Source organism: Rhineura floridana, chromosome 9 (genome assembly GCF_030035675.1).
Source record: "Rhineura floridana isolate rRhiFlo1 chromosome 9, rRhiFlo1.hap2, whole genome shotgun sequence".
Lineage (NCBI taxonomy): Eukaryota > Metazoa > Chordata > Lepidosauria > Squamata > Rhineuridae > Rhineura > Rhineura floridana.
In genome coordinates, this window is record NC_084488.1 from 40119604 (window position 1) to 40147464 (window position 27861).

General features: G+C 43.9%; 1 protein-coding gene across 5 annotated transcripts in view; it reads left to right on the forward strand.

Annotated features, from left to right (window-relative positions):
• Positions 1 to 6562: 6562 nt before the first annotated feature.
• The window catches only part of PDLIM3 (PDZ and LIM domain 3), a 39291-nt gene continuing 17992 nt past the window's right edge, over positions 6563 to 27861 (forward strand). For 2 of the 5 annotated variants that reach the window (XM_061585123.1, XM_061585121.1), the window contains exons 1-3: positions 6564 to 7036; positions 23882 to 24033; positions 25599 to 25683. In XM_061585123.1, coding sequence (XP_061441107.1) covers positions 6944 to 7036; positions 23882 to 24033; positions 25599 to 25683 — 330 coding nt within the window. In that variant the 5' untranslated portion in view covers positions 6564 to 6943. Of the gene's footprint in view, positions 7037 to 20330; positions 20474 to 23881; positions 24034 to 25598; positions 25684 to 27861 lie in introns of all 5 variants that reach the window. The other 3 variants (XM_061585122.1, XM_061585120.1, XM_061585124.1) reach the window with 3 other exon arrangements.

A 27861-nucleotide genomic window follows, 5' to 3' on the forward strand; every position in this document is an offset into this window, starting at 1 on the left:
GTATGAGCTATTTGATAGTGGAACAGACTGGCTTGGAAGATGGTGGACTCTCCTTCATTAAAGGTGTTTAAGCAGTGACTGGATTGCCACCTATCAAGGATGCTATGGCAGTGGGTTTGTTGGATTGTCAGGGTGTTGGACTAGATGGCATTTGAAGTACCTTCCAGCTCAGTGATTCTGTGATCTGATGAAGTGGACTCTTCTCTACCAAAGCTAATGGCATAATAAATGTGTTATTCTTTAAGGTGACACAAGCCTCTTTGTTATTAATAAAACCTAAATGAATGCAAGCTTTTTGTCCTGCTCTACATTTGAAATCTTACAGGGTTTTTAATCTACACACTGATCAACTGCTTGGCTTTAAGAACGCTGCAGCATCAGGTGTCTCAAGCCAGTCAGAGTTCTCTTGACATCAAAATTTGTTTTTCTGCAAAGCAAGTGGCTCTGAGGACTTTCTAGAGATTATTAATCATTATTGCTAGTAATAAATCTTTTGTGTCCTTGCTTGTAAATTGCACTGATTTCACTGAGACTGATTAATGAAGATGGTTATTGAGGGGACTGGACAAACAACAACTGCGGGAATTTCAGGAAAATTACAGTGATCTCAGCCCTGTTCCATTAAAACCAAGCATTGCTTTCGGGCTGGTTGGTTTCCATTTTCTTTGTTAAACTATGGATTGCACCTGATATTAATCATTACACTCATCTCTTTTTATTTATTTATTTATATATCCTGCCCTTCCTCCCAGTAGGAGCCCAGGACGGCAAACAAAAGCACTAAAAACACTTTAAAACATCATAAAAACAGACTTTAAAATATATTAAAACAAAACATCTTTAAAACATTTTTTAAAAGCTTTAAAAACATCTTTTTAAAGAAAGGTTTAAAAGCATATTAAAAAGCAATTCCAACACAGATGCAGACTGGGATAAGTTCTTGTGACGCCCTTCCCTGGCTCTCCCTGTCAGGTTCCTACCTGCTCATGGTTACTGCCTGTCTCTAGGCACCACCAGGGACTCCACCAGTCCGGACTGTCCTTTTATATGGTTTCTCTCCCCGCTCTAGCATAGATCTCAACAGATCCCTCTGCTAGGCAACCACCAGTCACGTCCTAATACTAGTATTCCCAGAGACTCTGAATACTGGTATTGTTATTCTCTTCACCGCTGCCACCATTTGTTACAGTTTCCCTTCAGCCTTGGTCATTACCTTACCCTCCCTTCTGGTCTGTGAAACCCCAGCCAAGGATCAGGGCTTTGGTAAACCAAATTAAGTATTTATTAAAGATAACAAAGCTAACAAGATTAACAAGATTTCTTCTTAAGGCACATAAGCATATGGTTTTACTCAATACTAATCCGAACTCCACCCCCCTCCTTCTCCACTCTCTCCGGGCAAACAACTCTCTAAACCCACCAAAACCCACTCTTTCTCTTCTCCCCCCCAGATTCCACTCTCACTCTTCCTTTTACGTTCAGCCATTTTAAACACCCAGCCAATCATCTAGCATTCTACTGCCCATTCACTCCCCCTCCTCTTTCACTCCACTTACCATGTATCTTCTAAACAACCAACACTTACCATATATACATTAATATAGGAACATCACAGTTCTCTACTTAAAAGGCTTGTTGAAATCTCTTTTTAAAAAAATCTCTTTTAACCTCTTTTTAAATTGCATTGTCTGTACCTATAATGGACAAGCACTCCCCAGGCTTCCTAACTCTATTTTCTGACTTTAAATGCCAAGGGATAGAGACAGGGCAGTCAAAAGCAGGACCTAGTAGGTCAGGAATGAAGCTGGTGCCAAATCTGGTGAGTACAAGCTGGGTTGGTTCCACATTTGAGGGAGCCCTGGGCAAAATACCTGCTGGTGGGCCCTCTTCAATATCAGTGGGCTTCCCTGGTGGGCTTATGTGGAGGCAGAACTCTTGTGAGGGCAAGGCAGCCACCAGTGGGGGCACTGGAATTGTTATTTTAATTTCTGATAGTGCCCCAGAGCAGGCTGGGTTAGCCAACATGGTGCCCTCCAAATATTTTGGACTACAACTTCATCAACCCCAGCCAGCATGACTAATGGTCAGGAGTGAGGGGAGTTGTGATCTACCACAACACCTAAAGGGCACCATGTTGGCTACCCCTTCCCCAGAGTACAGTAATTCCACATCAGGGATATTGTGGGAAATTTAAATGATAGTTCCAGACACAGACACCCATTGGAGCATTGTTTAAAGGGGAACTAGGGCTGGTATCTGTGGCGGGCCCTTCAAAGGCTCTGGAGGGCTGTCCAAGAATGCTGCATGTTGATGCTAGACTTGGTAATGAATTGAGTCTGGCAGAATCAGGAGCTTGGCTCCTTTTCAGCCCCCAGTGCTGATTATCTAGCAGAACACTGTTTTACTGGCTGTCTATTGCTGGACTTATCTTCCTGTTTCAGTAAATGTGACTCACTTAAAGAATCCATGGCAATTGCTCCATCACTCAAACTAGAGTTTCCTTCCAGGGATGGGCTATGTCCTAGCACAAGAACCTGTAATGTGCAACAGGAATAAATGCATGTAGTGCCCCAAGATGTTTCAGGATTTTAGGTAAATCCTATACTAAGGATTTATTTTGGCCCTTTCATTGACACTGACTCATCTGTTGTCTTTTTCTTTTTTAACTTTTAAGTTTGAGATGTTTGAACAGGCACGCTTGATCCCCCTCCCACTTTCTCTGAAAGGCTACACTGCCCTGTTTACAAGTTACATTCAACAACAACAGTCTGTGTAACTGGGTATACCAGTAGTTGAACTGTACACTCCTATAATAGTTATTAAAGAATTCAGGGCACTTTGTGCATGTTCCATTCTCTCCTTTTAAAACTCTGATCCTAAGCATGCATGCTTTTGAGAAAGAAAGGCACACAACAACATTCTCACAATGCAGACAGTACCTGTATATTTGACCCAGGAAGCTTTTGCTACCCTATATGATTTTAGTTCCCTGGTGAGTATATGGACAAACTAACCCTCTTTAGTACAGTAACAACGGATGCATCCAAAAATTGTGTAGGATCTGAAAGCAAGGAGGACATTTTGCATTACTGGCAGATTTAACAGGTGAAAGCACAATCCAGCCACCAAAGCTGAGCTTTTGTGTGTCCCATTAATTTCACTTGGAGGGTTAAGAAGGTGCTTAAATCTCTCCTGTTGAAAAGTGGCTTAACTTTGGCCAGAATGTACCATCACTGTTTACAAATGTAATATCACACGGACAAGTTAAAGCACAGGGTGCATTCCTCCTCGTATTTTACTGCATTTTCCCGATGTCGCAACAGGCTTCTCAGCTGCCAAAGAATGAACTTTGAGCAAAGTAAGAACTAAATTAATCCAGACAAGACACACTGGGATTTTGTTGTCCTTTTACTATTTCATACTTTTTGAATCAGTACGGTGTACAGTTTGCACATGTACTTCTCCAAAATAGTTTATATGTAAAGCCAATCCCTTTTACTCTTAAACATTTGTAAAAGAGTAATAGACTCTTGCATCTGGAGATCCTGCTTATCTAGTTTATGAAACTTTGACCCCTTAGCTGAGCTTTAAAACAGAACATACACACACACCTAAGACTCAAGTAACATTATGTCTTGTGAGTGGGCAGCATGTTAGCTTGTCATTTCGAGCAGCAAGCTGCAGCAACTGCTTCTGTTTAATCACAAGTGGGTGTGCCAGGTTGCCTTTTCAAGAGCTTTGTTGGTCTTCTTCGGCCATCTTTGCTCTGTGACTGCTTCTTATTTATTTATTTAATTTATTTTTATTTAATTTCATTTATAAACCGCCCTTAGCCAATGGCTCCCTGGGCGGTGTACAACATATGCTCGCAAAGCACATAAAAGATGGCACAGGGACAAACCAGGCGTAATGAAAGGAAACAATGGGAAAGAAGGAAAAAGAGAGTGGGTAGAACTGAAGCAGATATTGCTAAGGGTGCTAGGATTTGTAGCTCTGTGAGGGGTATGATAGTTCCCAGGATTCTGCCATTGGGGAGCAAATGTGCTTTAAATGTATGGTGTCTGTGCAGTTCTTGTTAGCCTCACACAACTCTATGTTGCAAGAAGAGATATAGAAACCCTATATCTTATCTATAGCAATCTCTGAATCACTATATCTGTCAACTCACTGAAATGCCTCAGGATGACTAACTAGATTCTGTAGCTGCCAAACTGCTGGCTTGCATCCCATCTGTAGACTGAAAACATGTCACCATATTTGTCTTGCAGCTGTTGCTGTTTAAGGGCCAAAAAACCAGGCCATTTTTTCCCCATGGCAACCATGGCTAAAGCATTAACCCATTTCTCCAATGAAAGAGGTGAAAAAACATCACCAAAATTTGAACTTTTGTCAAGTAACTAAGTCTAAATCTACTAAAGCCCACCCCAAGCTGTGAAAATGTAACCAACATCACTGCTGACTGACTAGGGAGCCCCACAGTCTTACCTCCTCTTATCAGATTAGCCTGGGCTGTCATAAAAGCTTCCAAAACACACAAGAGACTGGTATTTGTTCCAAAGGAAGTTTTGTATCCCATAGCACATGACAAAAATGTATGTAAATAACATTTGGGAAACGTCTCCAAAGGTTGTATCGGTAGCTCCGTGGTAGAGCCTCTGCTTCACATGCAAAAGGTTCCAGATTCAATCCCCAGGATCTCCAAGCAGGTAGGGCTGGGGGAGTCTTTCTGTCTAAAATCCTGGACAGCTGTTGCCAGTCAGTGTGGACAGTACTGAGTTAGATGGACTAAGGGTCTGTCTCAATATAAGGCAGAGTCCTATGTTGCTGCGTTTCCTTCAGATTTTCAGTCATGAAAAAAGATATTGCCAAGATGGCTCTGCCAATTGTTAATCAGTGGATCTTATCAGGGCTCCTCATGCCAAATTGTGGATTGTATAAATCCTCATTAGGCCCTCAATCCTGGTTCATTCTCTCAATTATGCTTTTGAGTTTGTGGTTTTGAGTCATGGATGGTGTTTTCCTCTATTCCACTGGATTGCTACTGAGCAAAATGAACCAGGATTGAGAATCTAATGAAGGTTTATACAGGCCAGAATTTGGCATGATGAGCCCTGATAAGTTCCACTGATTAATGCCAGTTACATTGAGGTCACCTCCAGAGTGTCAGTACTTTGTGGGAGGGATTCAACCACATACAGGGGAATACAGGTTTCTGCAATTAAAATGCATTAAAGTGCTCTGTCACCCAAGCACAACAAAACCACTTTTAAAATAAAACAGACTTTGGGTTAGGAAGGTGACTAGAGAAATGCACTAAATAGTGTGGGATCAACAAAAGATTAATGAGAAGGCGTACAAACGCTGCATAAACAAATCAGGCTGAATGCTCATTGTCATATAACTTCCTTGCAAACAAATCAGAATGAATGCTTCTTAAAGACCAGGGGAAATCTAATGTCTGTGCAAGCTTTGTGCAAGCATATCATGCTGAATGCTCAAACGGGACATTGGAGGAGCCCTGTGACAATCAGCTATGCAAATTACAAAATGGCTGCCACATTTTTTTGAGAAACCATACTCTAGTCTGTCTGTGCACAGATTCTGATGCTGCATGCCGGCAAGGTGAACTATCATCAAATAAAACAAAATAGCTATTTATTTCAATAGTTTCTGCCTTGACTTAGGGAGAACATTCTTCCCTGTTTTGTTTCAGGCAACAAAATGTCTTGGGATGGCTTTGAGTGCTTCACTGTAAATATCTTATCCGCTTGCCTTGTAATTTTGTTCTGTTGTGGTGGCAATGTCTGGAAAAAAACCTTGGTCATTGTTACACACAAAAAAGGATTTGTACAGTATAAGAAATCAGGTTGAGAGCCAGTCCTGGACTTGGATTGATGAGGCCTGAATTCAAATCCCTACACAGCTATGAAGGTCACTGAGTGGCCTTGGACTCTTTTATCAGTTTAACCTACCTCACAGTGGTATTGTGAAGATGGGATATGCCACCCTGAGTTCTTTGAAAGGTAGAACGAATGCAAATTGCATGAAATTCAGCCTTTTGTCTTGGCCAAAAGGCAGGGCAAACATATTTAGGAAATGAATGAATACATCTTATAGTAGCAATTTTCAGTGTCAATTTAAAGAAAAGAGATTATGTGAACTACGAATAGCAAGGAAGTGACTTGTCAGGCAAACTGTCTTTTTTGCAAAAGAATTATTTATACCAAATAAATATATTGACATTTTATGATTATATAAAGTGCCATCCACATGCATGACGCATTTACACAAGAACAGGCCCTTGTCCAGAGGAACTCAACAGGCTAAAATTCAGCACATAAGAGTGGATTGAGAAAGGGGGAGGGAAATAGAGGCAGAAACGGAGGGGAAATGTGCATTTCTTTATTCAGAGGCGCTTACTAACTGACCACCACGATCGTCGGAGAGTTAGAGATCACAGAGTCGATGGTCAAGACAAGCACAACGCGGTCACCACCACATCGTCAAAAAGGAGGCGGGCGGGCTTTAAGAGACCAGCTGGAGGTTGTTGTAACCTGAAGCACCCTGAGTGCTGCCTTGGGAGACTCCTGGGAAACGGCTCATAAGCAGCTTGGGGGCTGTAAAGTCCACAGAGCAGTGTCCAGGTTTTAGTTTACCAAAGTTGGTACTCCCCCCCCCGGTGGAGGGGGCCAGGGACTCTTGACGTCACTCAAGAGCAGAGATAAAGGGGTGAAATACAGCGGCCGAAGAGAGGAAAGTGAAAACTTCTCAGAGGCGTGCTGGAGAGAGAGCCTCTTCTGCTCAGGCCAGGGAGACACTGCTGAGGTGACAGGCACCCTTTCTTCCCAACAGCTCAGCCTTACGCCTCTTCCCCATACAGAGCTCTGGGGGGAAGGAAAAACAAAAAGACTGATTTGAGATATTGTCAGGAAATTGCTGGAAAATGCCACAGAACGTTATCCTGCCAGGACCCGCGCCTTGGGGATTCAGGCTGACAGGAGGAATCGATTTTAACCAGCCGTTAATCATATCCAGGGTATGTCCTTTTTGCATTTCTTGCAATGGCATCTTTGAACTTGTGGAAGCAGCAGGCATTCTGCGAGAGCGAATGGTGTCCGATCGTGCTCAGATAAGCCCATTTTTGTTTAATGCTTTTTTAAAAATAACAGTTGCTGCTGTTGTTGATGTTGTACTGTGCCATCAATAGTTGGCTGTGCTTCCTTTAAAACGCTTGGGAAGAGTGAGCAGGCTTGAAACCGCTATCCTCCCTCACCCTTACTCGGAGGTAGCAGCGGTATACCTCAAACCACGTGGAGGACGAACAGTGGAGTCCTAGATCTGTCTATTTAGAAGGGAAATCTACTCAGTTCAATGGAGCTTACTCTCAGGTAAGTGGGTATTGGAATGACTGGGCTCCAGTCCTATACTCACTTACCTGTGGGCCCAATTGAATTAAAAGGGCCTTCCTTTTTGAGTAGATGCTGATCAGATTCTACTGCCAATATTTGACTTGTGAAGCAAGTCGGGCGGTGGTTGCTTTTCACCGATCGGAGCTAGCTATGTGCGCTGCTGTGAAATGGTTAGTGAGGGTGTTGGACTATGACCTGGGAGGCCAGCGTTCGAATCCCCACCCAGCCATGAAGCTCACTGGATGATCTTGGACCAGTCACTGTCTCTCAGCCTCCCCTACCTCATAGGGTTGTTGTGAGGATAAAACGGGGAGGGGAGAACCATGGACACCACCTTGAGACTCTTAGTGGAAAGGGGAGGGATATCAATGTACGGAAAAAATATAAGTACACCGATGTAACAGCACCTGCAAGGCCTTTTAAAAATTAATCCATAGGGAAGGGGATGTAGTGCTGTGAAGTGGTGAGGGAAGGGCTCCTAAACCTTTCTTCAACCACCGTTTCTCTCTTCTGTATTGCCCCCTCCACCTCCAAAAGAGCTCTCCTCCCTCCCTTTTCAGGGAGGGCTTCAAATGTGTCTATTATCCTTGCAAATTATCCTTACTTTTTGTAACCCCCAGCGTGAAACCAGTTTGAAGGGGATGGTTTGGAGTGGGAAAACAGGGAGGCAGGGAAAGGACTAGGGCATAGCCCCTAAGGCAGCGTTTCCCAACTAGTGTGCCACCAGATGTTGTTGGACCACAACTCCCATCAGCCTCAGCCAGCATTGCCAATGGTCAGGAAAGATGGGAATTGTGGTCCAACAACATCTGGTGGCCCACTAGTTGGGAAACGCTGCCCTAAGGAGACCCCTCCCTCTGCCACTGCTTCTCTGTGATCTGCTTCACCCCTTCTGAAGTAGATTTTCCATTATACACACCACACACACACAGGCATCGAGGTACTGTTGAATATGTTAGCATACAAAGTGTAGTGGGTTGCCCTTCAAGGATCTGGTAGGCCCAGCTTGTTTCTGCAAAGGAGGAAAAAGGAAAACCACCCACACAGCCCAGCCCTATGCACATCAAGTCAGGAGCAAGAGGCATGCAGTTAGTTGTGTCTACTTCCAAATACGTTTGCTTGCATGGGAGCCTTAGTTGAACTGCTTGCACTGTCTGCATGAGAAGGCATTAAGAACAACTGTGTTGCTCTGTGTTACCCCAGCGTCCAGAATCAGAATTAGATTAGGGCCCAGTAGGATTTGCAACAAAATGTTGCAGTGCAACAACCCCACCTCTTAGGAAGAGTGCTCCTATTCAGGGCTTCAGTCAGCAGGACACTTGCAGCACTGCTTAGGCTTAGGAGAAGGGGAAAGGACCCATGTTCCCTCCCCTCACCCTCATGTTCCCTCCCCTCACCCTCATGTTCCCTCCCCTCACCCTCATGTTCCCTCCCCTCACCCTCATGTTCCCTCCCCTCACCCTCATGTTCCCTCCCCTCACCCCCATGTTCCCTCCCCTCACCCCCATGTTCCCTCCCCTCACCCCCATGTTCCCTCCCCTCACCCCCATGTTCCCTGCTGTGCCATATGGCACTATAGGGCTCAGGTTTGGATTTGGCTGCCAGCCCTAAATCTGAGCACTTTATTGCTATATAGAGGGGAGGCAGGGTTTGGAGAGTAGGGAGCAGGATGATCTTTTTTTCCTTTGCTCCCTCCTGTAACACCTGTGTATACACTATTGCAGGGAGGTTTTTTAAAATCTCATGATATACCTCTCTTCAACCCTCCCCCTCCCCCTCTAGCATAGTTGCTATAAACTGTTAGATGCCTGAGCCCTAGCCCTTCTTCCCCCCCTGCTGATATCCTAACATCCTATGTCTCAACTGCTCTCAGTTAACAGACCCGTCCATCTCTGCTTTAGAGCCTTCCTCCCACCTCCCCTGTGGGCAGAAATGAGAGGAACCTGTAGGAAACAGCAGGGAGGGGGGGAAATCAAGATTTTAGCATATTTGTGAACGTTCCTCTCAAAAAAGCAAAAAGTAGCAGCAAATACAAGAGTTCCTGTCTTTGGCATACAGTGTGAACCAAGAAGTCCCATCATTGATGGCATGAGATGAGTATGATCTTCTTTCTCCAAAGGCTCAACTACCATCTCATTCTATATGTCTTGGAAATTCACAACATCTTCTTGGACCATTTTGTTTTGTTTTTAATAATGTATTTTTTTCTTTTAATTTACAAACTTACAAACTTCTGTTTGCTGTAACCAGGCAACCTCTCAAGTTTGCATAAGCCACCTTCTTATTTTTGGTTGGTCCTGTTTCGTTTCCAAAATGATAGGTACTCAACTACCCATTTTCACTACTAGAATAATGGAACTCTAAGGTATATGGGGTAACTTGGGAATTATCTGGGGACATTGTCTTCCATATTCAGTCACAAACATGGCACATGGCAAAGTCTTCTACTGAAACCCTCATGTTGCAATTTGTGGGGGGCATTTGAGGCAGAGAAGCAAGGGGAGTTCACTCCTTTTCTTTCCTGCTGCTTCACCATTGCAACACCTCCTCAAGCTGCTCCAGGCATGTGTCTCTGAGGAAAATATACAACAACTCAGCTGGTTGACCATTAACTAGAATAGCTGATTCTTGCGGAAAAGGAATTAATGAGACAAATTCTTGGGAAATCAATTATACATATTAATTTTCATATTTAGGGTAAGTTTACACATCATAAAATCAACCTACTGAGAGATCACAAAATAGTTGGGTGGGAAAATGACAGGTAATTTGTGCCGAATAAGGAGGCAACAGAAAGATCGGGTGTGAGCAGCTGTGAGTGGTATCTCCTGAGGGGTTTTTTTTTAGAGTGATTGCACAATCACACTGTTGGCTTGTAACTGGGAACTTGGTGAAAGGTGGTATAAATCCTTAACACAAATTAGGTAATTGAATTTATACAGGAGCAACGTAGTATTTACATTATAAAGCTAATTTGGAGAGCCTTCACACCGGATCCGTTGGGTCTATTTTGCTGACATGGGAAAGCACCAAAAAAGCAACAGAGTAAACGACTGCTGATACATTTTTGGATTGATTCATTGGCCATAATTCAAATAAGCTATTTAAAGGCCAGAAACATCTGTACACAATGTCTTCCACTGGGGCATTAACAGAGCAGCCAAAAAACCCATGCTGAGCTGCTTAGATTAATACACATCAATGCCCAAATGTGCACAGCTCATCTGTACTGCATTTTTTATTTTACAAAATTTATATAATGCTTGATTATAACAGAACCTGTGGGGTTTTTTAAGATATCAATAAAAGTCAGTTAAAACAGGTATTTAAAACATTCAAAAGATAACTAAAATTAACAGTAATCTGAAAAAAGTATTAAAACATGTCAGCTTCTACATGTCTGAATAGGCATGCATAAACAAAAAATGTTTTAAGCAGGTACTGAAAAGAGTACAGCAAGGGTGCCTGTCTGATGTCAATAGGCAGGGAGTTCCAAAGTGTAGGTGCTCCCACACTAAAAGACTGATTTATTATAAGTGCAGAACAAGTATTATGTTGGCATCTGTAACAGTGCCAGTTCTGCAGATTGATATGGTTGAGTGGGCACACACCGGATAAAGGGATCCCACAAGTAAACTGGTCCTAAGCCGTTAAGGGTTTTATATATATCTTGAACTTGGCCCAGTAGCAAATCTGCAACCAGTGCAGACCTCTGAGTAGAGGTGTTTTATACTGACAGTCTCACTCCTGTCAGCAACTGTGCTCCAGCATTCTGCACTAACTTCATCTTCCGGGTCAAGCTCAAGGGAAGCCCCACATAAAGTGCATTGCAGTAATCCAGTCTTTAAGTCACCAATACCTGAACTACTGGGGTCAAGCTCTTCTGGTCCAGAAATGTCTGTAGCTGTCATACCAGGCACACTGGCACAGTTAGTAAAAGGTGCTTCTAGCCACTGAGACTACCTGGACAAAGCTGGATCTAGAAGCACTGCCAGACTTCATACCTGCTCCTTTTGGGGGAGTTTAAGCCCATCCAAGGCAGGCAAGTGACCAATGTTTCCTGAGGCAGCATGCATAGGGAAGTGCATGTGAAAATAAGTGAGGCCTGATTTTCAAATTCACATTTCTGTTTTCAATTGCTTTAGAACAGTAATCAAACAGAATCAATACTGATACTTTATTCGATATCTGTGATTTCTCCTCCTCTGTCATTTATTTTATTTTATTTTTTCCATGAGTAGGTGTTTTGTCAGTACTTTGATGCCAGTATAGTTTATTGTTTATTGTAATGATGGAAACCTATTCCTCACAACACATATGTTTTAATAGGCCACAACCTTGAGGGCCTCTGTGGGCTGAAAGGTAGGATAAATATTTGAAATAATATATAAAATTCCTGCCAAAGTGAAATAATAATAATATATTTGAAATAATATATAAAATTCCTGCCAAAGTGAAATACTCTTAAATCCCATCAGTGTCAACTGGAAAGTGAGGCACATCCTTAACTGAAATGTATGGAACACTGAAAAGTGATTAACAGTACAACCCTTTGCATGTTTACTCACGACTGAAGTATCATTGCAATAAATGGAGGTTACTCCCAAGTAAGTGGGCACTTAATTGCAGCCTTACAGGCTGGATGGTGCCCCTTCTAGATAAGATCAAGTGTAAACATTCCATGAAGCATACTTTTAAAATATTTATCTTACAAACATTTTCGGTTTCATCGGATACTACAAACACAGCTAGTGTTCCTTGCAGAGCTGGAATCAGAATTAGGATTAATTATGCTTTTTAAATTGTTGCCTGTTTGAAAAACTACTTCTACATAAAGAAGTAAAGAGTTTAAGACTTGTTACTGACTATAAAGGTGTGCAGTATTTCAAATGAGAACTCTTGTTAGATTTAAGATGGCTCTTAAGAAAGAACAACAGTACTGTAAACATGGAGCTATTTGTTTCACTGGAACTCCATTCAGTATGCAGTGTTTAAGCTTTGTAAAATGTAGATACACAATGCTGCATGTGAATGGCATCTGGTGTGGATAAACTGGAAAAAGAGAAAACAATGTGTGAGTTTAAAAAAACAGTAGAAGATATTGTGATGTTTTGGTCTCCTGTTGCCTTTTATGGAGTTATAAGGGGGAAAGACTTTCCATTATCTCTCATGAAAAGTATTTTAATAACATCTGGCTTCTAGTCTGTACTTGTTTACAAAAAACCTCAGTGACGTTTAAAGTTGTATTAACAAAAGAGGAACTGCATTTATAGCAAATTACTGAGAAGTAAATTGTTTGGTACTATCTGAGTCATTGTGAGACAAGAAGCTTTGGGATCTGTGAGAGAAGACGCCTTAATTGTCTGTTTCAAGGCCTACTGCTCTGCACTGCACGTTTGCATAAAAAGACAAATGCAAAGATGGATGCCTTCTATTTCACTAGTACATCTGTTTGATGTTAACATCTGTTTTCTATACTACCACGTTGATTCTGTTTCTCGTTCATATGCAAAAGTTCATTTTTGTAACAATGGCTCTTCAACAAGTGCAGGCCCAGTCCTGAAGTGGGTTAAATGCTTTAAGCCAATCCAATAGAAACTTTAATGCTTTATCCAAAAAACTTGGATTTATCTGAGCAAGTTCTAAAATCATTTGCCCTCAAGTGGCCTAGGTTAAACTAACCTGCTTTGCTGGGAGTTCAGCTCGCGCGGCCTCTGCAGTTGGAGCCCGTGCAGGTTTAGACATGAATGTGCCATATGTGGGGGGCCCCACGCCTGCACTAGCTGCCCCAGAGGCCGCCCCTTCAGGGGTGGAAACAGGGATTCGGCTGGCGCAAGAAAGCCAGGAGCTGCAGGCGCAGCTCAGGGAAAGGGGCCCCAGCCCAATTAAAATCACTGAGCTCCAACACTTACTCCACCTTTACCCCCTAGTCCAAGATGCCCAGTTTTCACTCGAAGGCTTCACAGTGGGTTTTCGGATCCCCTATTTGGGTCCCAGGCGACCTTTCATGTCCCGCAACCTTAAGTCAGTAGAAGGCATGGAATCAGTTCTGAGAAAAAAAATTAAGAAGGAAGTAGTAGCCGGCCGGGTTTTGGGCCCCTTTGAGGCACCACCCATCCCCTATCCCCTCACTCAGAGTTTCCCCGTTGGGCCTCGTCCCCAAGAGGGCACCAGGTGAATTTCGCCTGATACACTACCTGTCCTTTCTGCAGGGTGAGTCAGTCAATGACTTCATCCCAGCGGAGCTGTGCTCTGTCTGCTACACATCATTTGACTGTGCTGTACGAATGGTCAGGGACTGCGGGGTCGGGGCCCTTATGGGAATGTGTGACATCAAGTCTGCTTTCCACCTCCTCCCGGTCCACCCACATGACTTTGAGCTGTTGGGCTTGGCTTTTGAGGGTGAATATTACGTGGACAGGGCATTGCCTATGGGCTGCTCTATATCATGCTCTGTTTTCGAGCGCTTCAGCTCCTTCTTGGAATGGGCGGTCAAGAGGCGCACAGGCTTGCAATCAGTGGTACACTATTTGGATGACTACCTGTTTGCGGGCCCTGCGGACTCAGGCACCTGTAGGGCGTTTATGGCACATTTCGCGGGGCTGGCTGGGGAGCTGGGCGTCCCCCTCGTGGCCGAGAAAACTGAGGGCCCGTCCACCGCTCTCACGTTTCTGGGCATCGAGATAGATACGGTGGCCCAATGCTGCAGGCTCCCTCATGACAAGTTGGGGGCCCTCAGGGAGAAGATCTCAGAGGTGGTCAGTTCTAATAAGGTGACATTAGCCACGCTCCAACGGCTGGCAGGCCATCTGAACTTTGCCTGCAGGGTTGTAGCGCCTGGCCGTGCCTTCCTGCGGTGCGTATATGACGGCATGGCTGGCCTATCACGATCCTACCACCGCACATGGGTGACAGCCGCTCTTAGGGCTGACCTGACAGTGTGGTCCACCTTCTTGCGGGAATTTAATGGGGTCTCCCTATGGAGAAGGGATCACCTGTTGGAGGCAGAGCTACAGGTGCACTCTGATGCCTTGGGTGCCTTCGGTTTTGGGGTCATTCTTCATGACTCATGGTGCCACGGCAGCTGGCCGCAGGGCTGGACACTGGCTGGCCTGACCAGAGACCTGACGTTCTTGGAGTTCTTCCCCATTGTCGTGGCCGTACACCTCTGGCCCAACAAGTTGGGTAATTCCTCAGTCCACTTTTGGTGCGACAACCTCCCCACAGTGCACGTTATTAACACCCTGTCCTCTAGAAACCCCAACGTTATGCGTCTGGTGCAAGCATTCGTGCTCCAATGTCTTCGCTATAATATCCAGTTCCTGGCGCGCCATGTTCCGGGTATTGACAATAGTATTGCTGATGCTCTATCATGGAACCAGATGGAGAGGTTTCGCCAGCTGGCACCGTGGGCAAGGGCTCTGCCGGAGGTGTTCCCCCCAGCGCTATGGGAGATTGGAGGATTGAATCAGAAAGGGCCATAAGCCTTTCTGTGGCGCCCAGAACTTTGGCCGGCTACCACGGGGCAGGTAGGGATCTATCAAACTTCAGAGAGTCCAGGGGTTACGCCCAGGAGTGGCCCATCCCTGTCGAGCAGCTTATGGAGTTCTGCGTGGAGGGGAAATGGAGAGGCCTTTCAGTCAGGACCATCAAAGGTAAGCTCTCAGGCCTCGCTTTCCTAGCAAAGGCACGGGGCTTTCAGGACTACACGGGTGACTTTAGGGTGCACCGGATGCTGGAGGGTTGGTCCCACGAGCGCCCTTGCCCCCCGGATGCCCGTCTCCCCTTTTCCCCGGAGCTATTGTTTGGCCTGCAGGGACAGTGGAAGCACTTGTGTTCTTCCCCTTTCGAGGCCCTGCTATATCATGCTGAGGCCCTCACTCTGTTTTTCGGGGCCTTCCAAATTGGGGAGGTGGTGGCGGCTTCTAAGACGGATGACTCCCTCCGGGCTCTGCTGGTCTCTGATCTCAGCTGGAGGGCGGAGCAGGCCCTCCTGCGACTCAGGCGGTCCAAAACGGACCAGCATGGTAAGGGGTGCCTGGTGGTATTGGCCCCATGCCAGCAGCAAGAACTCTGCCCGGTAACAGCCTTGCGCAGTTTTGTGGCAGTGAGGGGGTCGCAGTCAGGGTACCTATTCATACATAGGAACTCCCAGCCCCTTACCAGATACCAGTTTTGGTCTGTGGCGAAGGCCACACTGGGGAATTTAGGCGTGGACCCCAGTAAGTTTGGGACACACTCCTTCTGGATAGGCACGGCCTCCACGGCGGCCCTCTTGGGCTTCTCTAAAGACAGGCTTCAGGCCGTGGGCGGGTGGTCCTCAGACGCGTACAAGGCCTACGTTAGACCACTTGCTGACACACACAACGCCAGCGGCTAGATGTTGCCCCCCTCTTCTTGTTACCCCAATGTCGTTGTTGTTTCAACAGATTGCTGGACAAGATCGGAGCAGCCACGCATCCTCCTATGTGGCCACAGCATGATTTTCTGGGTGGGCCGCAGGGCGGCGAAGTCTCACTTTGGCACGCAGCTGGGGCTCAGTCAATGGGCCGCAGTGCGGTGGCTGGGACGTCGGGGGATGCGTTGGGACGGGCTCCTGCCAGCCTTGTTTCAACCGGCTGTGGAAGTGGCGGTGCCCCAGGTGCTGGTCATCCACCTCGGGGGCAACGACTTGGGTCTGTTAAAGGGCAAGGCCCTAATTGAACAGGCATGCGGTGACCTCCGGGCCATTGCACGTCGCTGGTCGGGGGTGCACTTAGTGTGGTCAGACATCCTGCCGCGCAGGAGGTGGAATTGTGCTGGTGATCCACGTGGGATGGACAGGGCACGGAAAAAGGTGAACAGGCAAATTCAGAGGGCCCTTAGGGACTTGGGAGGTTCTGTCATCCACCACCCAGAGGTTGGCCACAACAAGCTGGAGCTGTTTCGGCCTGACGGTGTCCATTTGACTGACACGGGCAATTACATCTTTCTGGGGGACCTGCAGAAGGGTTTAATCCAGATTGTTATCGGGTGTGGGGTAAAGGGGGACTAAGCAGAGGCTTGTCCCCCTTTTGTGGCGAAGAAGTGCGGGGAAAGGTTAAAGGGAAAAGGGCAGCTAGGTGACACCTTTAGGCACCTTTGGGGGTGACAGGTGGTCCGGAGGCCTGCAGCTCAGGGCTACACGGCCCGGGGACAGGGTACGGGCCACCTTTGGGGCCAACGTGCCTCATCCGCTCGGAGTTTCAGGGCTCCGAGGGGCGGTGATGCGGGTTGGACCACCTACACATCTTCAGGGTGTGGCTGGAGCTGGGGGGCTGGCACAGGGCAGCCCCAGGCTCAGGCAGGGTATGGTCGCCCGATAGCTGCAAACAGGCTTTGCCTGGATCACCAGATTGCTCCCACACTTAATCTCCCTTCTGCAGGTTCATTATTCAATTGATTCTGTTTAAATAAAGTGGCCCATTATTTAACCCAAGGAATGGTGTCTGTGTTTTATTTCGGCAATAGGCTGCAAGAATCTCACTTATAGATTTAAAGAATGTGCTTGCTTTTAAATACACTGATCATGACTGCAGGTCAAATGTCTATATGTGCCCCAACAAATGCACAGAGTTTGTGAACAGTCAGTCCTTCCCTTCCACTTCAATGGAAGGAACAGTTCTGTGTGTGCTAGTTGGGGCTGATGGCTCTATGTCAGTGGGGCAGTAGAATCTGCTCCAGAATTTAGTCTGGACTTTCAAGGAGCTGTCCAACGTCAGCACTTTGAACAGCTCCTTGAAAGTTCAGACTAAAACCTGGAGCAGATTCCACTGGCCACTGACATGGAGCCCCCAGCCCCCACTGGGGCTGGCATGCATCCCTTTGGACATACAGAACTGAGCCCTTACTTGAAGTGAATGGTGGGACATCTGAAGACTTGTTGGGATTCATGTCCACCAGGGGTAGGGAGTCTGTGGCCTTCCAAATGGCGTTCAACTGCAACTCCCATCAGCCCAGATCTTTGGCCACACTGCCTGGGGCTGATGAGAGTTACAGTCCAACAACACCTGGAGGGCCACAAGGTCTCCACCCATGTTGTACACATTAAAGCAGCCCCCACCCCAAAGAATAATTGGATCAAGGCAATAGCATCTAAAACATATTGTGTAGTTTAACTTTTCAGTATTGGGAGCTGGTAATGATAACTGATTGGACTTTTTGAAGTAAAGGTATTTATGACTGAGGGGCTAATTTGCTAGCGGCTCAGGCTAGTATTTTAAGAGCATTGTACTGAATCCTTATGAAACTGATACAGGACAGATCCACACTTTTTCAGATGAAGATGTGTGTATTTTCTTTCACAATGTCAATTACCTATCCGACTGTGGCAAGACAGCATGATGATTCAAAAATAGCTTTCAAAGTAAGCAACAAATCTTTTTGTAATTAATTTTCTACTAGAATAGAGTTTTGAACAGAATGTGGTGATAGACTAGCATATTCAATGAGGTAAAGCCTTCACAAGGGAGAAACAGAAGAGGTTATTACCATCTGCTTATCTAGAGAAATTATGTCATAATCAAAAAGCTATCTGTGGTTACCCAAACTAATCACAGTAAGACAACCCTCTGGAAGGCTCCAAGTAAATGTAAAACCTCAGGGCAAATAATCCAGACAAGCTAAGTATAGAAGTGGATTGAACTTCAGCCCAGTCTTCAACACACTGCCTTGCTTTACAGCCGTGAAATAGCAGGAACTAGTGCAAGAAGAGCCATTTGTGGATCAGTCAAAGTACATTAAGCGTTTACAAGCACATCAAGGCAAAAAGCAAAATATTCCATTAACTGATAATTTCATTAACTGTGGGCAGCTGGATTTATAGAAAAGGCAATTGACAGGTAGGTTGAAATACGTCACATTTCACAAGATCAAGCAGAGGATGCTTTAAAGCAGTTGCCCTTTCCCATGTGAGAGTCAGGACACATGTTTACCCACAACCTTCAGTTTGTAGCCCACTTCTCGGATGTTGGTGTTTATTTTTTTTATTTGTTTAACCATCCGGCTTCTAAACTGCCCTTTGCAGGACTGCCTCTAACATTGTCTCCTGGTGACCAGAGAGAGACACTATATAGCTGAGTGCACATAGGTTTTCGCTCTCCTCTCCCACTTTCAGGATGTTCTGAGCTGGCAACATGTTTGTGAGCTGGTGACTTTTGTGGACTTATTGGCAAGAGTGCATCCATTCTTCTCATTTTGTCTCTGATCTTTTTGCCTGCTTTCTCCCTTCCTTTCTTCCACTTTCTCAATTTCTTTGTTGGCTTAGAAAGAGAATAGCAGTGGTGCCGATGGCAAAACCCGCCTTAGGCTGGAGCGTTACCAGCTGCGCAGGATCCACAAATTGACAATAAATGCTCTAAATGTTTGCAACGTAAGAACAGCCTTCCTAGGGTTGAGATACAGCAGAGTTGGGCAGCCTGCGGCTTTAGGGCTCCACCACGCACATGAACCTTGGCCTCATTTCACGCTGATAGCAAGGAGGGGGGAGGACAAGGGGGGATGGCAGAAAGAGAAAGAAAAGGGGTGGCCCTGTCCACTTTTGGCTCCAGCACTGCCCAGTTTTAACTGTAGTCTCACCAACCATTGGTATGTGGCCCCCAACAGATTACTACTCATCAGAACAAAGATTGCCCGCCCATCCAGGATAGAGGATGAAGTTGCTACAAAGACTAAAGAAGAAAAACTGGACAGTGGCAGGGACTGTGGGGTGACCGCTTGAGAGGCAGAGTTGTTGGAGACTGTTGTCGCCTGCTACCTCCCCCAGTGAGAAGCCCTTTCCCCTTAAATGTCTTGGGCCACAAGGATCAGTTGTGCTCTCGACTGATATCCATGTTTGGATGTCCCTCTGGTGTGTTGGTTTCTAGCAGGCAGAGCTAGCATATCAAAGGTGGCTAATTAGAGCCTTCTGTCAGACTCACTACCTTTCCACACGTGGGAGAAGAATTATCCAGACAAGCAATCTCCTATTTCAAGTCTGACTCGGTACATTCTAGGAATGACTGTACCAGATGAGATTTCTAATTAGTTGCTCTTTGCTATGCATGGCATTGTAGTGCAACTGCAACATACCAGGAATTACTCTGAAGCATTCTCCATGGCAGAATCATATTTTAAAAAATAAATTTGAAGAGTGTGTCAGTTTGGGTGTTGCAGTGCCACAACAGTTGGACAACCATTTTAATTGTTTGAAACATTTAGTTATTATTACATTTATATCCCACCTTTCACCTAAGCAGCTCAAGATGGCATACATGCATCTCCCCCTCTCCATTTTATTCTCACAACAACCCTGTGAAGTAGGCTAGTCTGACATACTGATTGGTCTGAGGTCACCCAGTGGGCTTCATGGTTGATTGGGGATTTGAATCCTGGTCTCCAAGGTCTGAGTCTGGCACTCTAACCACAATATGATGCTGGAAGGTGCTGTGGAGTAGATCAGATCCAGAACTTCCAGAAATCCTTGGCATTTACTGAAACCAAGATATCACTCACTAGATAGCTCTCTGTACCAGAGATGCTTTGGTGCACATCTGGTGTTTTTTTTTTTTTAAGAGAAACATTCCTGGAATCCTTAAAAGTCTTCTAGAAAAGGACTGCCCAGCACATATGCAATTTAACATTCACTAGGAGTGGTGTAGAAACAAACTGGAAAGAGTGGTTCATGGCAGAAGGTAGTCCCAGGTTTGACAGCATAGTCTGTCCCTTAGTCAAAAGAACAATGAGTGATTTGTAATAAAATATTATTTCCTGAAAATTAAGGTGAAGGGTAAGCAGCCTATACACTCTTCTGGACACCCCCAAATCTGATTTTAAACATAGAGATGGGTGTACACATACCTCAGAGCTGCACTTCACCCAACTAGGTGTTTTTTTTAATTGTCTTTTTAATTTATGGCATGACAGACAATGACAGCCTCCATTTAAAGAATGACAGCTTATTTGAAGAACAGGAGCATTTTAACAATAGGATCCTCTGAAAAATTCAGTGAATAAGGCAAGGTAAAATTAAATGGACTGCCTTCAAGTCAATTCCGACGCATGGCAAGGTAAGGGCACAACAAAAGTCTCATGTGGAGGAGTCCCCAAAAGTCTGCTTGCTCGAGATTTTCCCTGACTGATGGTTGATTTTTCATGATTACAATCGTCTCATAATTACACTTAAGTGATCCTTAAAGAAAACAGCCTGTATAGTAACATGATCCTTGAAGAGTTAAATATTAGATCTTTGTATTGTGGGCTAGAGTTAGACTCCAACTCTTGGATATTATTTGCTCTGCTTTTGAGTTTCAGTTTCAGTTGTGTTTTATATCCAGCCAGCAATAAAGAAGCTTGCTTGTTTGCCTGCAGTAAGAAGTAAGACTTTGTTTATTCTGCAGTTATTGTGATGAGTAGAGGATTGAAGGCTTATTGCTAAAGGGTGAAATAAAGAGATAAAGTGTCTGAAAAAATATCTACCCTAAGTGACCCTTTACTCTTTTAAAGCATCACTATCCCCACAGTCATTGTGGCTGTTTCTTCTTCTTCTTCTTTAAGTATTTGGTGGCAAAGGATGAAAACAGCCCTAGAGAAATAGAAACACTGCTATGCTCGCTATTGTTAGCTAGTTGGCTGGCCACCTAGGCCATAACTCAGGCCTAATTTCATATAATCATAGAATAGTAGAGTTGGAAGGGGCCAATAAGGCCATCGAGTCTAACCCCCTGCTCAGGGCAGGAATCCAACTTAAAGCATACCTGACAAGTGGCTGTCCAGCTGCTACTTCAATGCCTCCAGTGTTTGAGAGTCCATCAGCTCCCTAGTTAGTTGGTTCCATTGTCATATTGCTTTAACAGTTAGTTTTTCCTGATGTTCAGCTGAAATCTTTTTACCTATAAGCTGAGCCCATTATTCGATGTCCTGCAAAATGGTTGAAAAGAGATCCTGGCCCTCCTCTGTGTAACAACCTTTCAAGCACTTGAACAATTCTATCTCCCCTCAGTCTTCTCTTCTCAAGGCTAAACATGCCCAGTTTTTTCAGTCTCTCCTCATAGGGTACAGCTCAGCATGAGGCCTGTTCAGAGTTATTGGGTAGAAAAATCAACCCAGCAGCAATCAGTAAAAAAAAATCCAATTGCTCCACAATTAATTTCCAATAGCTTGATTAATCCTTTATATAGCAACCAGTTAAAAGGTTTTCCCTTGATTGTCCAACAGGAAGGAAAATCTAAAGGTCACTTTTCTCTTTCTCTGAAAAGGTGTGTTGTGAACTTACCATTTAGAAAGCTTTCTTGCATGTTTATCAAGCATTTTTATACGTTTATGAAAGGAGGTCTATTATACAGTAAATATTGTACTTAGGACTCATTGACCAACAAGAAAGGTATGCATGTTGTTCTCAGCACCACTCTCCCTAAATGCTTGACCATGGTTGCACTGGAACGTTCTCTTACTCTGTTTCTAATCCCGTTTTTTTGTACTGGTGTTGTCACGATACAAGATTAAAACTGGGTTTTTGAGAAAACAAGTTCCACACAAGTTTTTAACTTTTTAGTAACAGCATAAACTGTTTTGTTTTGGTATCCCTTTGTTCACTGTGTCCTTAACATCCTTTCTTTTCATGAAACAAAACATTCCTGCTGTTCATACTAAATTTTCTGTTAGCTTGACCTTTACATAGCCCATTATGTAAGTTAACAACACGCTCTGCATGGAGGAGTGAGAGGGAAGGTCAGTGCCTTTCCTTCCCCCTGGCCTGGCCCTCACATCCTCTCTCAGAGGAGATTGGCTGGTGCTATGCGCCTCCCCCCCACACACAAATGCCCCACTTAGAAATACAGCTGCACCACCTAACAAGGAAAGTTGGCTACAGGGCTGGAATCAAGCCATACATCTTTCTACCACATTCTTGCTTGAACTTTCTCTTACTGAAATCCGTGCGGTTAAGCTGATTAAAAGATGGATTTGTTCATCTTTAACTTAATATAATTATATGTAAATATGAAGGGTATATGAGACGAAGTTGGATTTCAGTTCCAATCAGTTCCTCCCCCTACCTTTATGAAACTGGGGACATTCTCTGCTGGGGTGGAAAACAATTTCTTTTGATGGCTGCATTCCTGTTTAGGACCACATGACAGAAGTGGATAGGGCCAGGGCTAAAAGCAGGTGGAGTTTGTGAAGCTGTCAGCATTTCTATACTAGGGTGAGTGTCAGATGAAGCCTTTGGGCCATGAATTTCCCACTCCTGTTCTAGACAATGCAAGTAAAGGGAGTGATGACAGAAGGTCCTGTGGCTCAGTGCAGAGTTGTACTTTTCTAAGTAACTTGGCCTGTGATGGACTCGGTGTTCAGTTGGGTTAATTACTGATTGAACAGCAAAGGGAGAGAGTGGCATCCGTGATACAACTTTGTGCAACCAAGCCAATTTGTCATTTCTTCACAATGAACCTCAGGTGTCAGGCAGAAATGAAGAAATTTAAGCCAATTTACACCATCATCCTAAAATGCATTGTGTCAAAATAAGTCATAATGAAATCAACATAATTTAATTCCATATTTTAGCCTGAATCCAAAAATATAACTGAGGCATGGGAGTTCTGATGCATACATGGATCTCCCTTGTTTGCTCAGACTTTCCCTTTCACTTCCATAGAGGAACCAATCTACCTGCATATTGCTTTGTGCATTGGGATTGGCTGCCTCCATTGAACCGAATGTGGATCCTTCATGCATCTCAGCTTTCTGTGCTCTTCAGAATGTACATGCAAATCTAGGGATGCAATCTTATACACACTTACGTGGGAATAGGTCCCATTGAACTCAACAATCCTGAGTAGAGATGCGTAGGATTACACTGTGGATTTGGCTGGATCTGTTTAAGATAGCAAGAGATCAAACCACACTGCGTTTAGAAGTCAGAGATGATAGCCTCCTCCCTAATTTCTAGAACTTTGTATTGGGAAGATCCATTGACATAATTTACTTTCTCACAATGAATTTAACCTAACATCGGTTTAGTAAAGGAAACTGGTCAACAGAGCACAGCCACATTTACACAATCAAATCTTAGTTTAATAACTCGATACGTATGACCCTTTGTACAAGTAAGTGAACAAACCAGGAAGTTGCAGTTAACCATCGCTTCCAGTTACATCCAACCAGTCAGGAATTAGTGTCTTCCAAACAAGCCAAAATCTGGAAATCACATTTAACCATGCCTTCATATTCTGCTTTGTTTGAAAGTCATTAACCTTCATTTCCTGTTTCAGACGTTATGGGAAGTTGTGGTTACCTGTGGCTTCCTGGCTCGTTTTGAGGAAAGGAGTGAAGCAGCTGCATACAGGTCCCTAAATCTTGTGCATATTTCACTTTGTTAAGCTGAGATTTTTGAGCAAATGCAGCTATGTCTTACATGGATCCTTGGGTGGAAGTATGTCAACAAACAGCTTAAAAGAAGCATCCTGTATTTCTTTCAGATTACTCCAGGAAGCAAAGCTTCACAAGCCAATTTGTGTCCTGGTGACATCATTATAGCTATTGATGGCTACGGCACAGAGAACATGACTCACAATGATGCACAAGAGAGAATTAAAGCAGCATCACATCAGCTCTGTCTGAAAATTGAGAGGTATGATTTCACAATTTGTTAACATGATAACAAATTCAATATTTCCATGTAAATTAAAGTTCGTCATTAACCAAGGGGTAATGTACATACATAGTCATGCAATCAGTACAGATTTCTGGGTCCTACATCCTAGAGTAGGATGTCCTTTGTGAAGTACATCCAGCGTAGCAGCATGATATGTGAAAATGTCTTAATGATTGGCATGGCAATTCCTAGGCCTTGTTTTCTTTTCCGGGCACAGAACATCTTAGGCAGCTTACAGATCTACTTTCTTCTAAATAGTTCCCTTGATCAATAGCACTGCTCTGATATAGGTTCAAAATCAAAGAGTCCTCAGTTTGGTCTTGAAGGGAAGGCATGAAATGGTGATGAAATTAGGCTGCCTCCCAGGCCAGCCACTCAGTGGGTAATTTGAGGGCAAGAAATGCTAGTGAAGGGACCAAACAGGCAGAAGCAAACCAAGCAAAGCAACTGCAGGGAGAAAGCATAGGACTGGGAACTGAGAGCCATGAGCACTGATTAACCTGCTGTTCAAGAAAGAGCTGGAAGTTGATCCGGCAATGTTTACAGCTAGCCAGGGTCTGCAGGACTCAATGAGAAGAGGAGGGGGAGACTGTGGAAGCTGAAGATAGTAGCCGGCTATGACCACAAAGAATTCAGGAATTTATTGTGAGATCAGTATTCCTTATGCATGCACATTTTTCACAGCATCTACACAACACCACTGACATCAAAATGCCAGCCTGTATTTTTTCCTGTTTAATCTAGATTTACACTTTCTAAGGAAAATTTGATCATTAGGAATAAACTGTTGCTAACAACCCATTTGCAATTTTAAGCCTCCATTTGGAAGTGTCCTTAGTCTTTCTTCCTATGTTTCTTTTGCCACAAGTCAGCTTACAATTATTCTTTGGGATTGCCGCTGCAAGACAGAAACTAAAGGACTGTCATCCAATTTTTTTCCACCAGTAAAATATTAGTTACTAATTTGGTACTGCCCATATTTTGCATTGAGATTGATTATACAAATAAAGAGTAAATACATGTAAAAGTAAAGTTTTCATGTTGTGCTAAAAGGGAGAGAGAGCCTTTTGGATTTTAGGATTTCATAACACAGTGAATGCAGATGTATTGAAATGGAAATGGACTGCCTTCAAGTCGATCCCGACTTATGGCTACCCTATGAATAGGGTTTTCATGGTAAGCGGTATTCAGAGGGAGTTTACCATTGCTTCCCTCTGAGGCTAGTCCTCCCCAGCTGGCTAGGGCCTGCTCAGCTTGCCACAGCTGCACAAGCCAGCCCCTTCCTTGTCCACAACTGCCAGCTGGGGGGCAACTGGGCTCCTTGGGACTATGCAGCTTGCCCACGGCTGCACAGGTGGCAGGGCACGTAACCCCTGAGCCACTCACTGTGGGTGTGATCTTTAGCTGGCCCTTGACACCCAGGAGACATGAGCGGGGTTTTGAACTCACAGGCTCTGGACTCCCAGCCAGGCTGTCCTTCCTACTGTGCTATACCAGCTGTATGCAGATGTAGTAAGGATTCTTAATTTTTCACCCTACAGGGCAGAAACAAAAATGTGGTCTCCGCAAATATCAGAAGATGGCAGGCCTCATCCATTCAAAGTTAACTTGGAAGCAGAACCACAGGTAGCCATTGTGTAAAATTGGCAACGTAATCATTGTATTTTGTAGTGACTTACTTACCTCTTAATTATGTTTACAAACTTTTGTTACTAAATACCTGTTTAAATATACAATATCGTAAAGCAGTAAATCTCAAAACGTTTGGATGAAAAACCATTGGAAACTGTCAGGCTCCTGCATCTATTCTAAACACAGTCTTGAACCATTCAATCCCTGATACCTCACATATTCCAGAGCTGAGTCCTAACAATTAAACAGCATCTAGGGCAGGGCCTTAATAAGCCCTGGATAAATTCACGCATTGTCATGTGGCCATCTGACTCATGCCTAACCCAAACATGCCAACTGACTTAACCTACTTGCAATTTTAAATCGCAACATTTTGAGGGAGCCTTATTTTGCTTGGTCAAGCAGAGACCCTCTACTGTTCCCTCAGCCTGGTCGCCTCAGTTCTGTTCTGATGATGTAACTTTCTTAACAATGCATGTTTATGGTTAGTGTGTAACACCAAGGTTGGTTACACACTTGGGTGGTCGTTATTCCAGACTAATGAATCTGATGTACATTGTGATAGCTGTTAGGGGCACCACACAGTGAACAAATAGTAAGAATATTTGGAAAACAAAGGCTCACAACAGGAATTCTCTTGTGCCATACATTATTTGAAATCTCAATAGCAAAAATAATACACCAAAAGACTGCCAAAACAAAAAATACTGAATTCATTTTACAGTGCTAAAAGAGGTATTTTCAAAACACACATAACTTACCTTTAAAATCCATCTTGATTAGGTATAAATAGGCATATTGGGTTGAGACTCATCTGATGCTTGTAAAACGCAAACGTTGTTCACCATATAGTGCTATCTGTGTGATTTTGCCCCTTTCAGTTTTTCAGGGATCATATATTATGTGTGGTAATTACTGTTAACAGTTGACCTTGAGCTCTTAGTGAATTGTGAGACAAATCAGTAATATTTTAGAGCTTTATTTCATACAATAAATGCAAGAGCTGGACTACGCTTGCTTTGCCATTTACATTTTGTGCATATGGAGATATTCCAAGAAACTAAAATTAACTCAAACTCATTGCAGCAACACATGTATGCTTTTACAAAAAAACATAAAGATGGTGCTGTTACATTATGTACTATTTCTGCACTTCCATCTGTCAATCAATCTCAATTAGAAACTAGTTGATTATACATTTAAAGTTAATTTACATGTAACATGGTTTATGACTATATAGGATTTACTTCGAAGTACGTCTCAATGATATTAAGGTAAAGCTTTGTATTTTTTAACAACCCAGTTTGGTAGCATTTTGACGTTGGTTGTTAATAATGGAAAGCCCAACTCCCAAGCCCATTATTTACTTTGATTTAAAGCAGTTTGCTTCAGCTGAAAGCAATATGACAACATGGTCTTAGATGCTGCTATTATGAGCTGATCTTCATAGTCAGAAAAAAGCAATCGCCACAGCCCCCCTAAATACCACATCTGAATTCAGATGTTGGGATCAGGTCTGAATGCTCCCTCATGTAAAAGAAAAAGAAGCACCCTCCCTGAACATAAAAAACAAATAAATTAGAAAGATTGCTAGGATGGCATATTGTTTTTCTGGCATGCAAATGTTTCACATACAGAGACTTTTCTATTTGAGGGAGCATTCAGTATGCAACCTCCCACCTGTATGCTGAAGTAGATCATTCTTAGGAGGACAGTACCACAAGCATTTATCTGAATGCATAGATCATCCTTTTGAAAGACAGAGTCCTAATAGTAGGAATTAACTGAAGATTATCTAGTTAACACCATTCTTACAGTAACCCATATCCACAAACTATAGATCAACCTTCTCCAACCTGGTACATTCCAGATGTTTTGGACTACAACTCCCATCAGCCCCATCAATGGTCAGGGATTATGGGAGTTGTATTCAGCAACATCTGCAGGGCACCAGATTGGGGAAGATTGGTATAGATTGACCCTTATCCCCCAGAATGTAGTTATGGCTGTTTCTTTACTGTGCTAAAAAATCTGTATCGAGGAAGGCATCTAGAATTCTGTAATGAAAAGCTGAACACTGATAGATTATCAATTTGAGAATATTTGTGTAAATTTGCTTAAATTGCATAATTCTGCTTTAGTCAGTCATGCAGCAGGGTGACGTTATGCAGA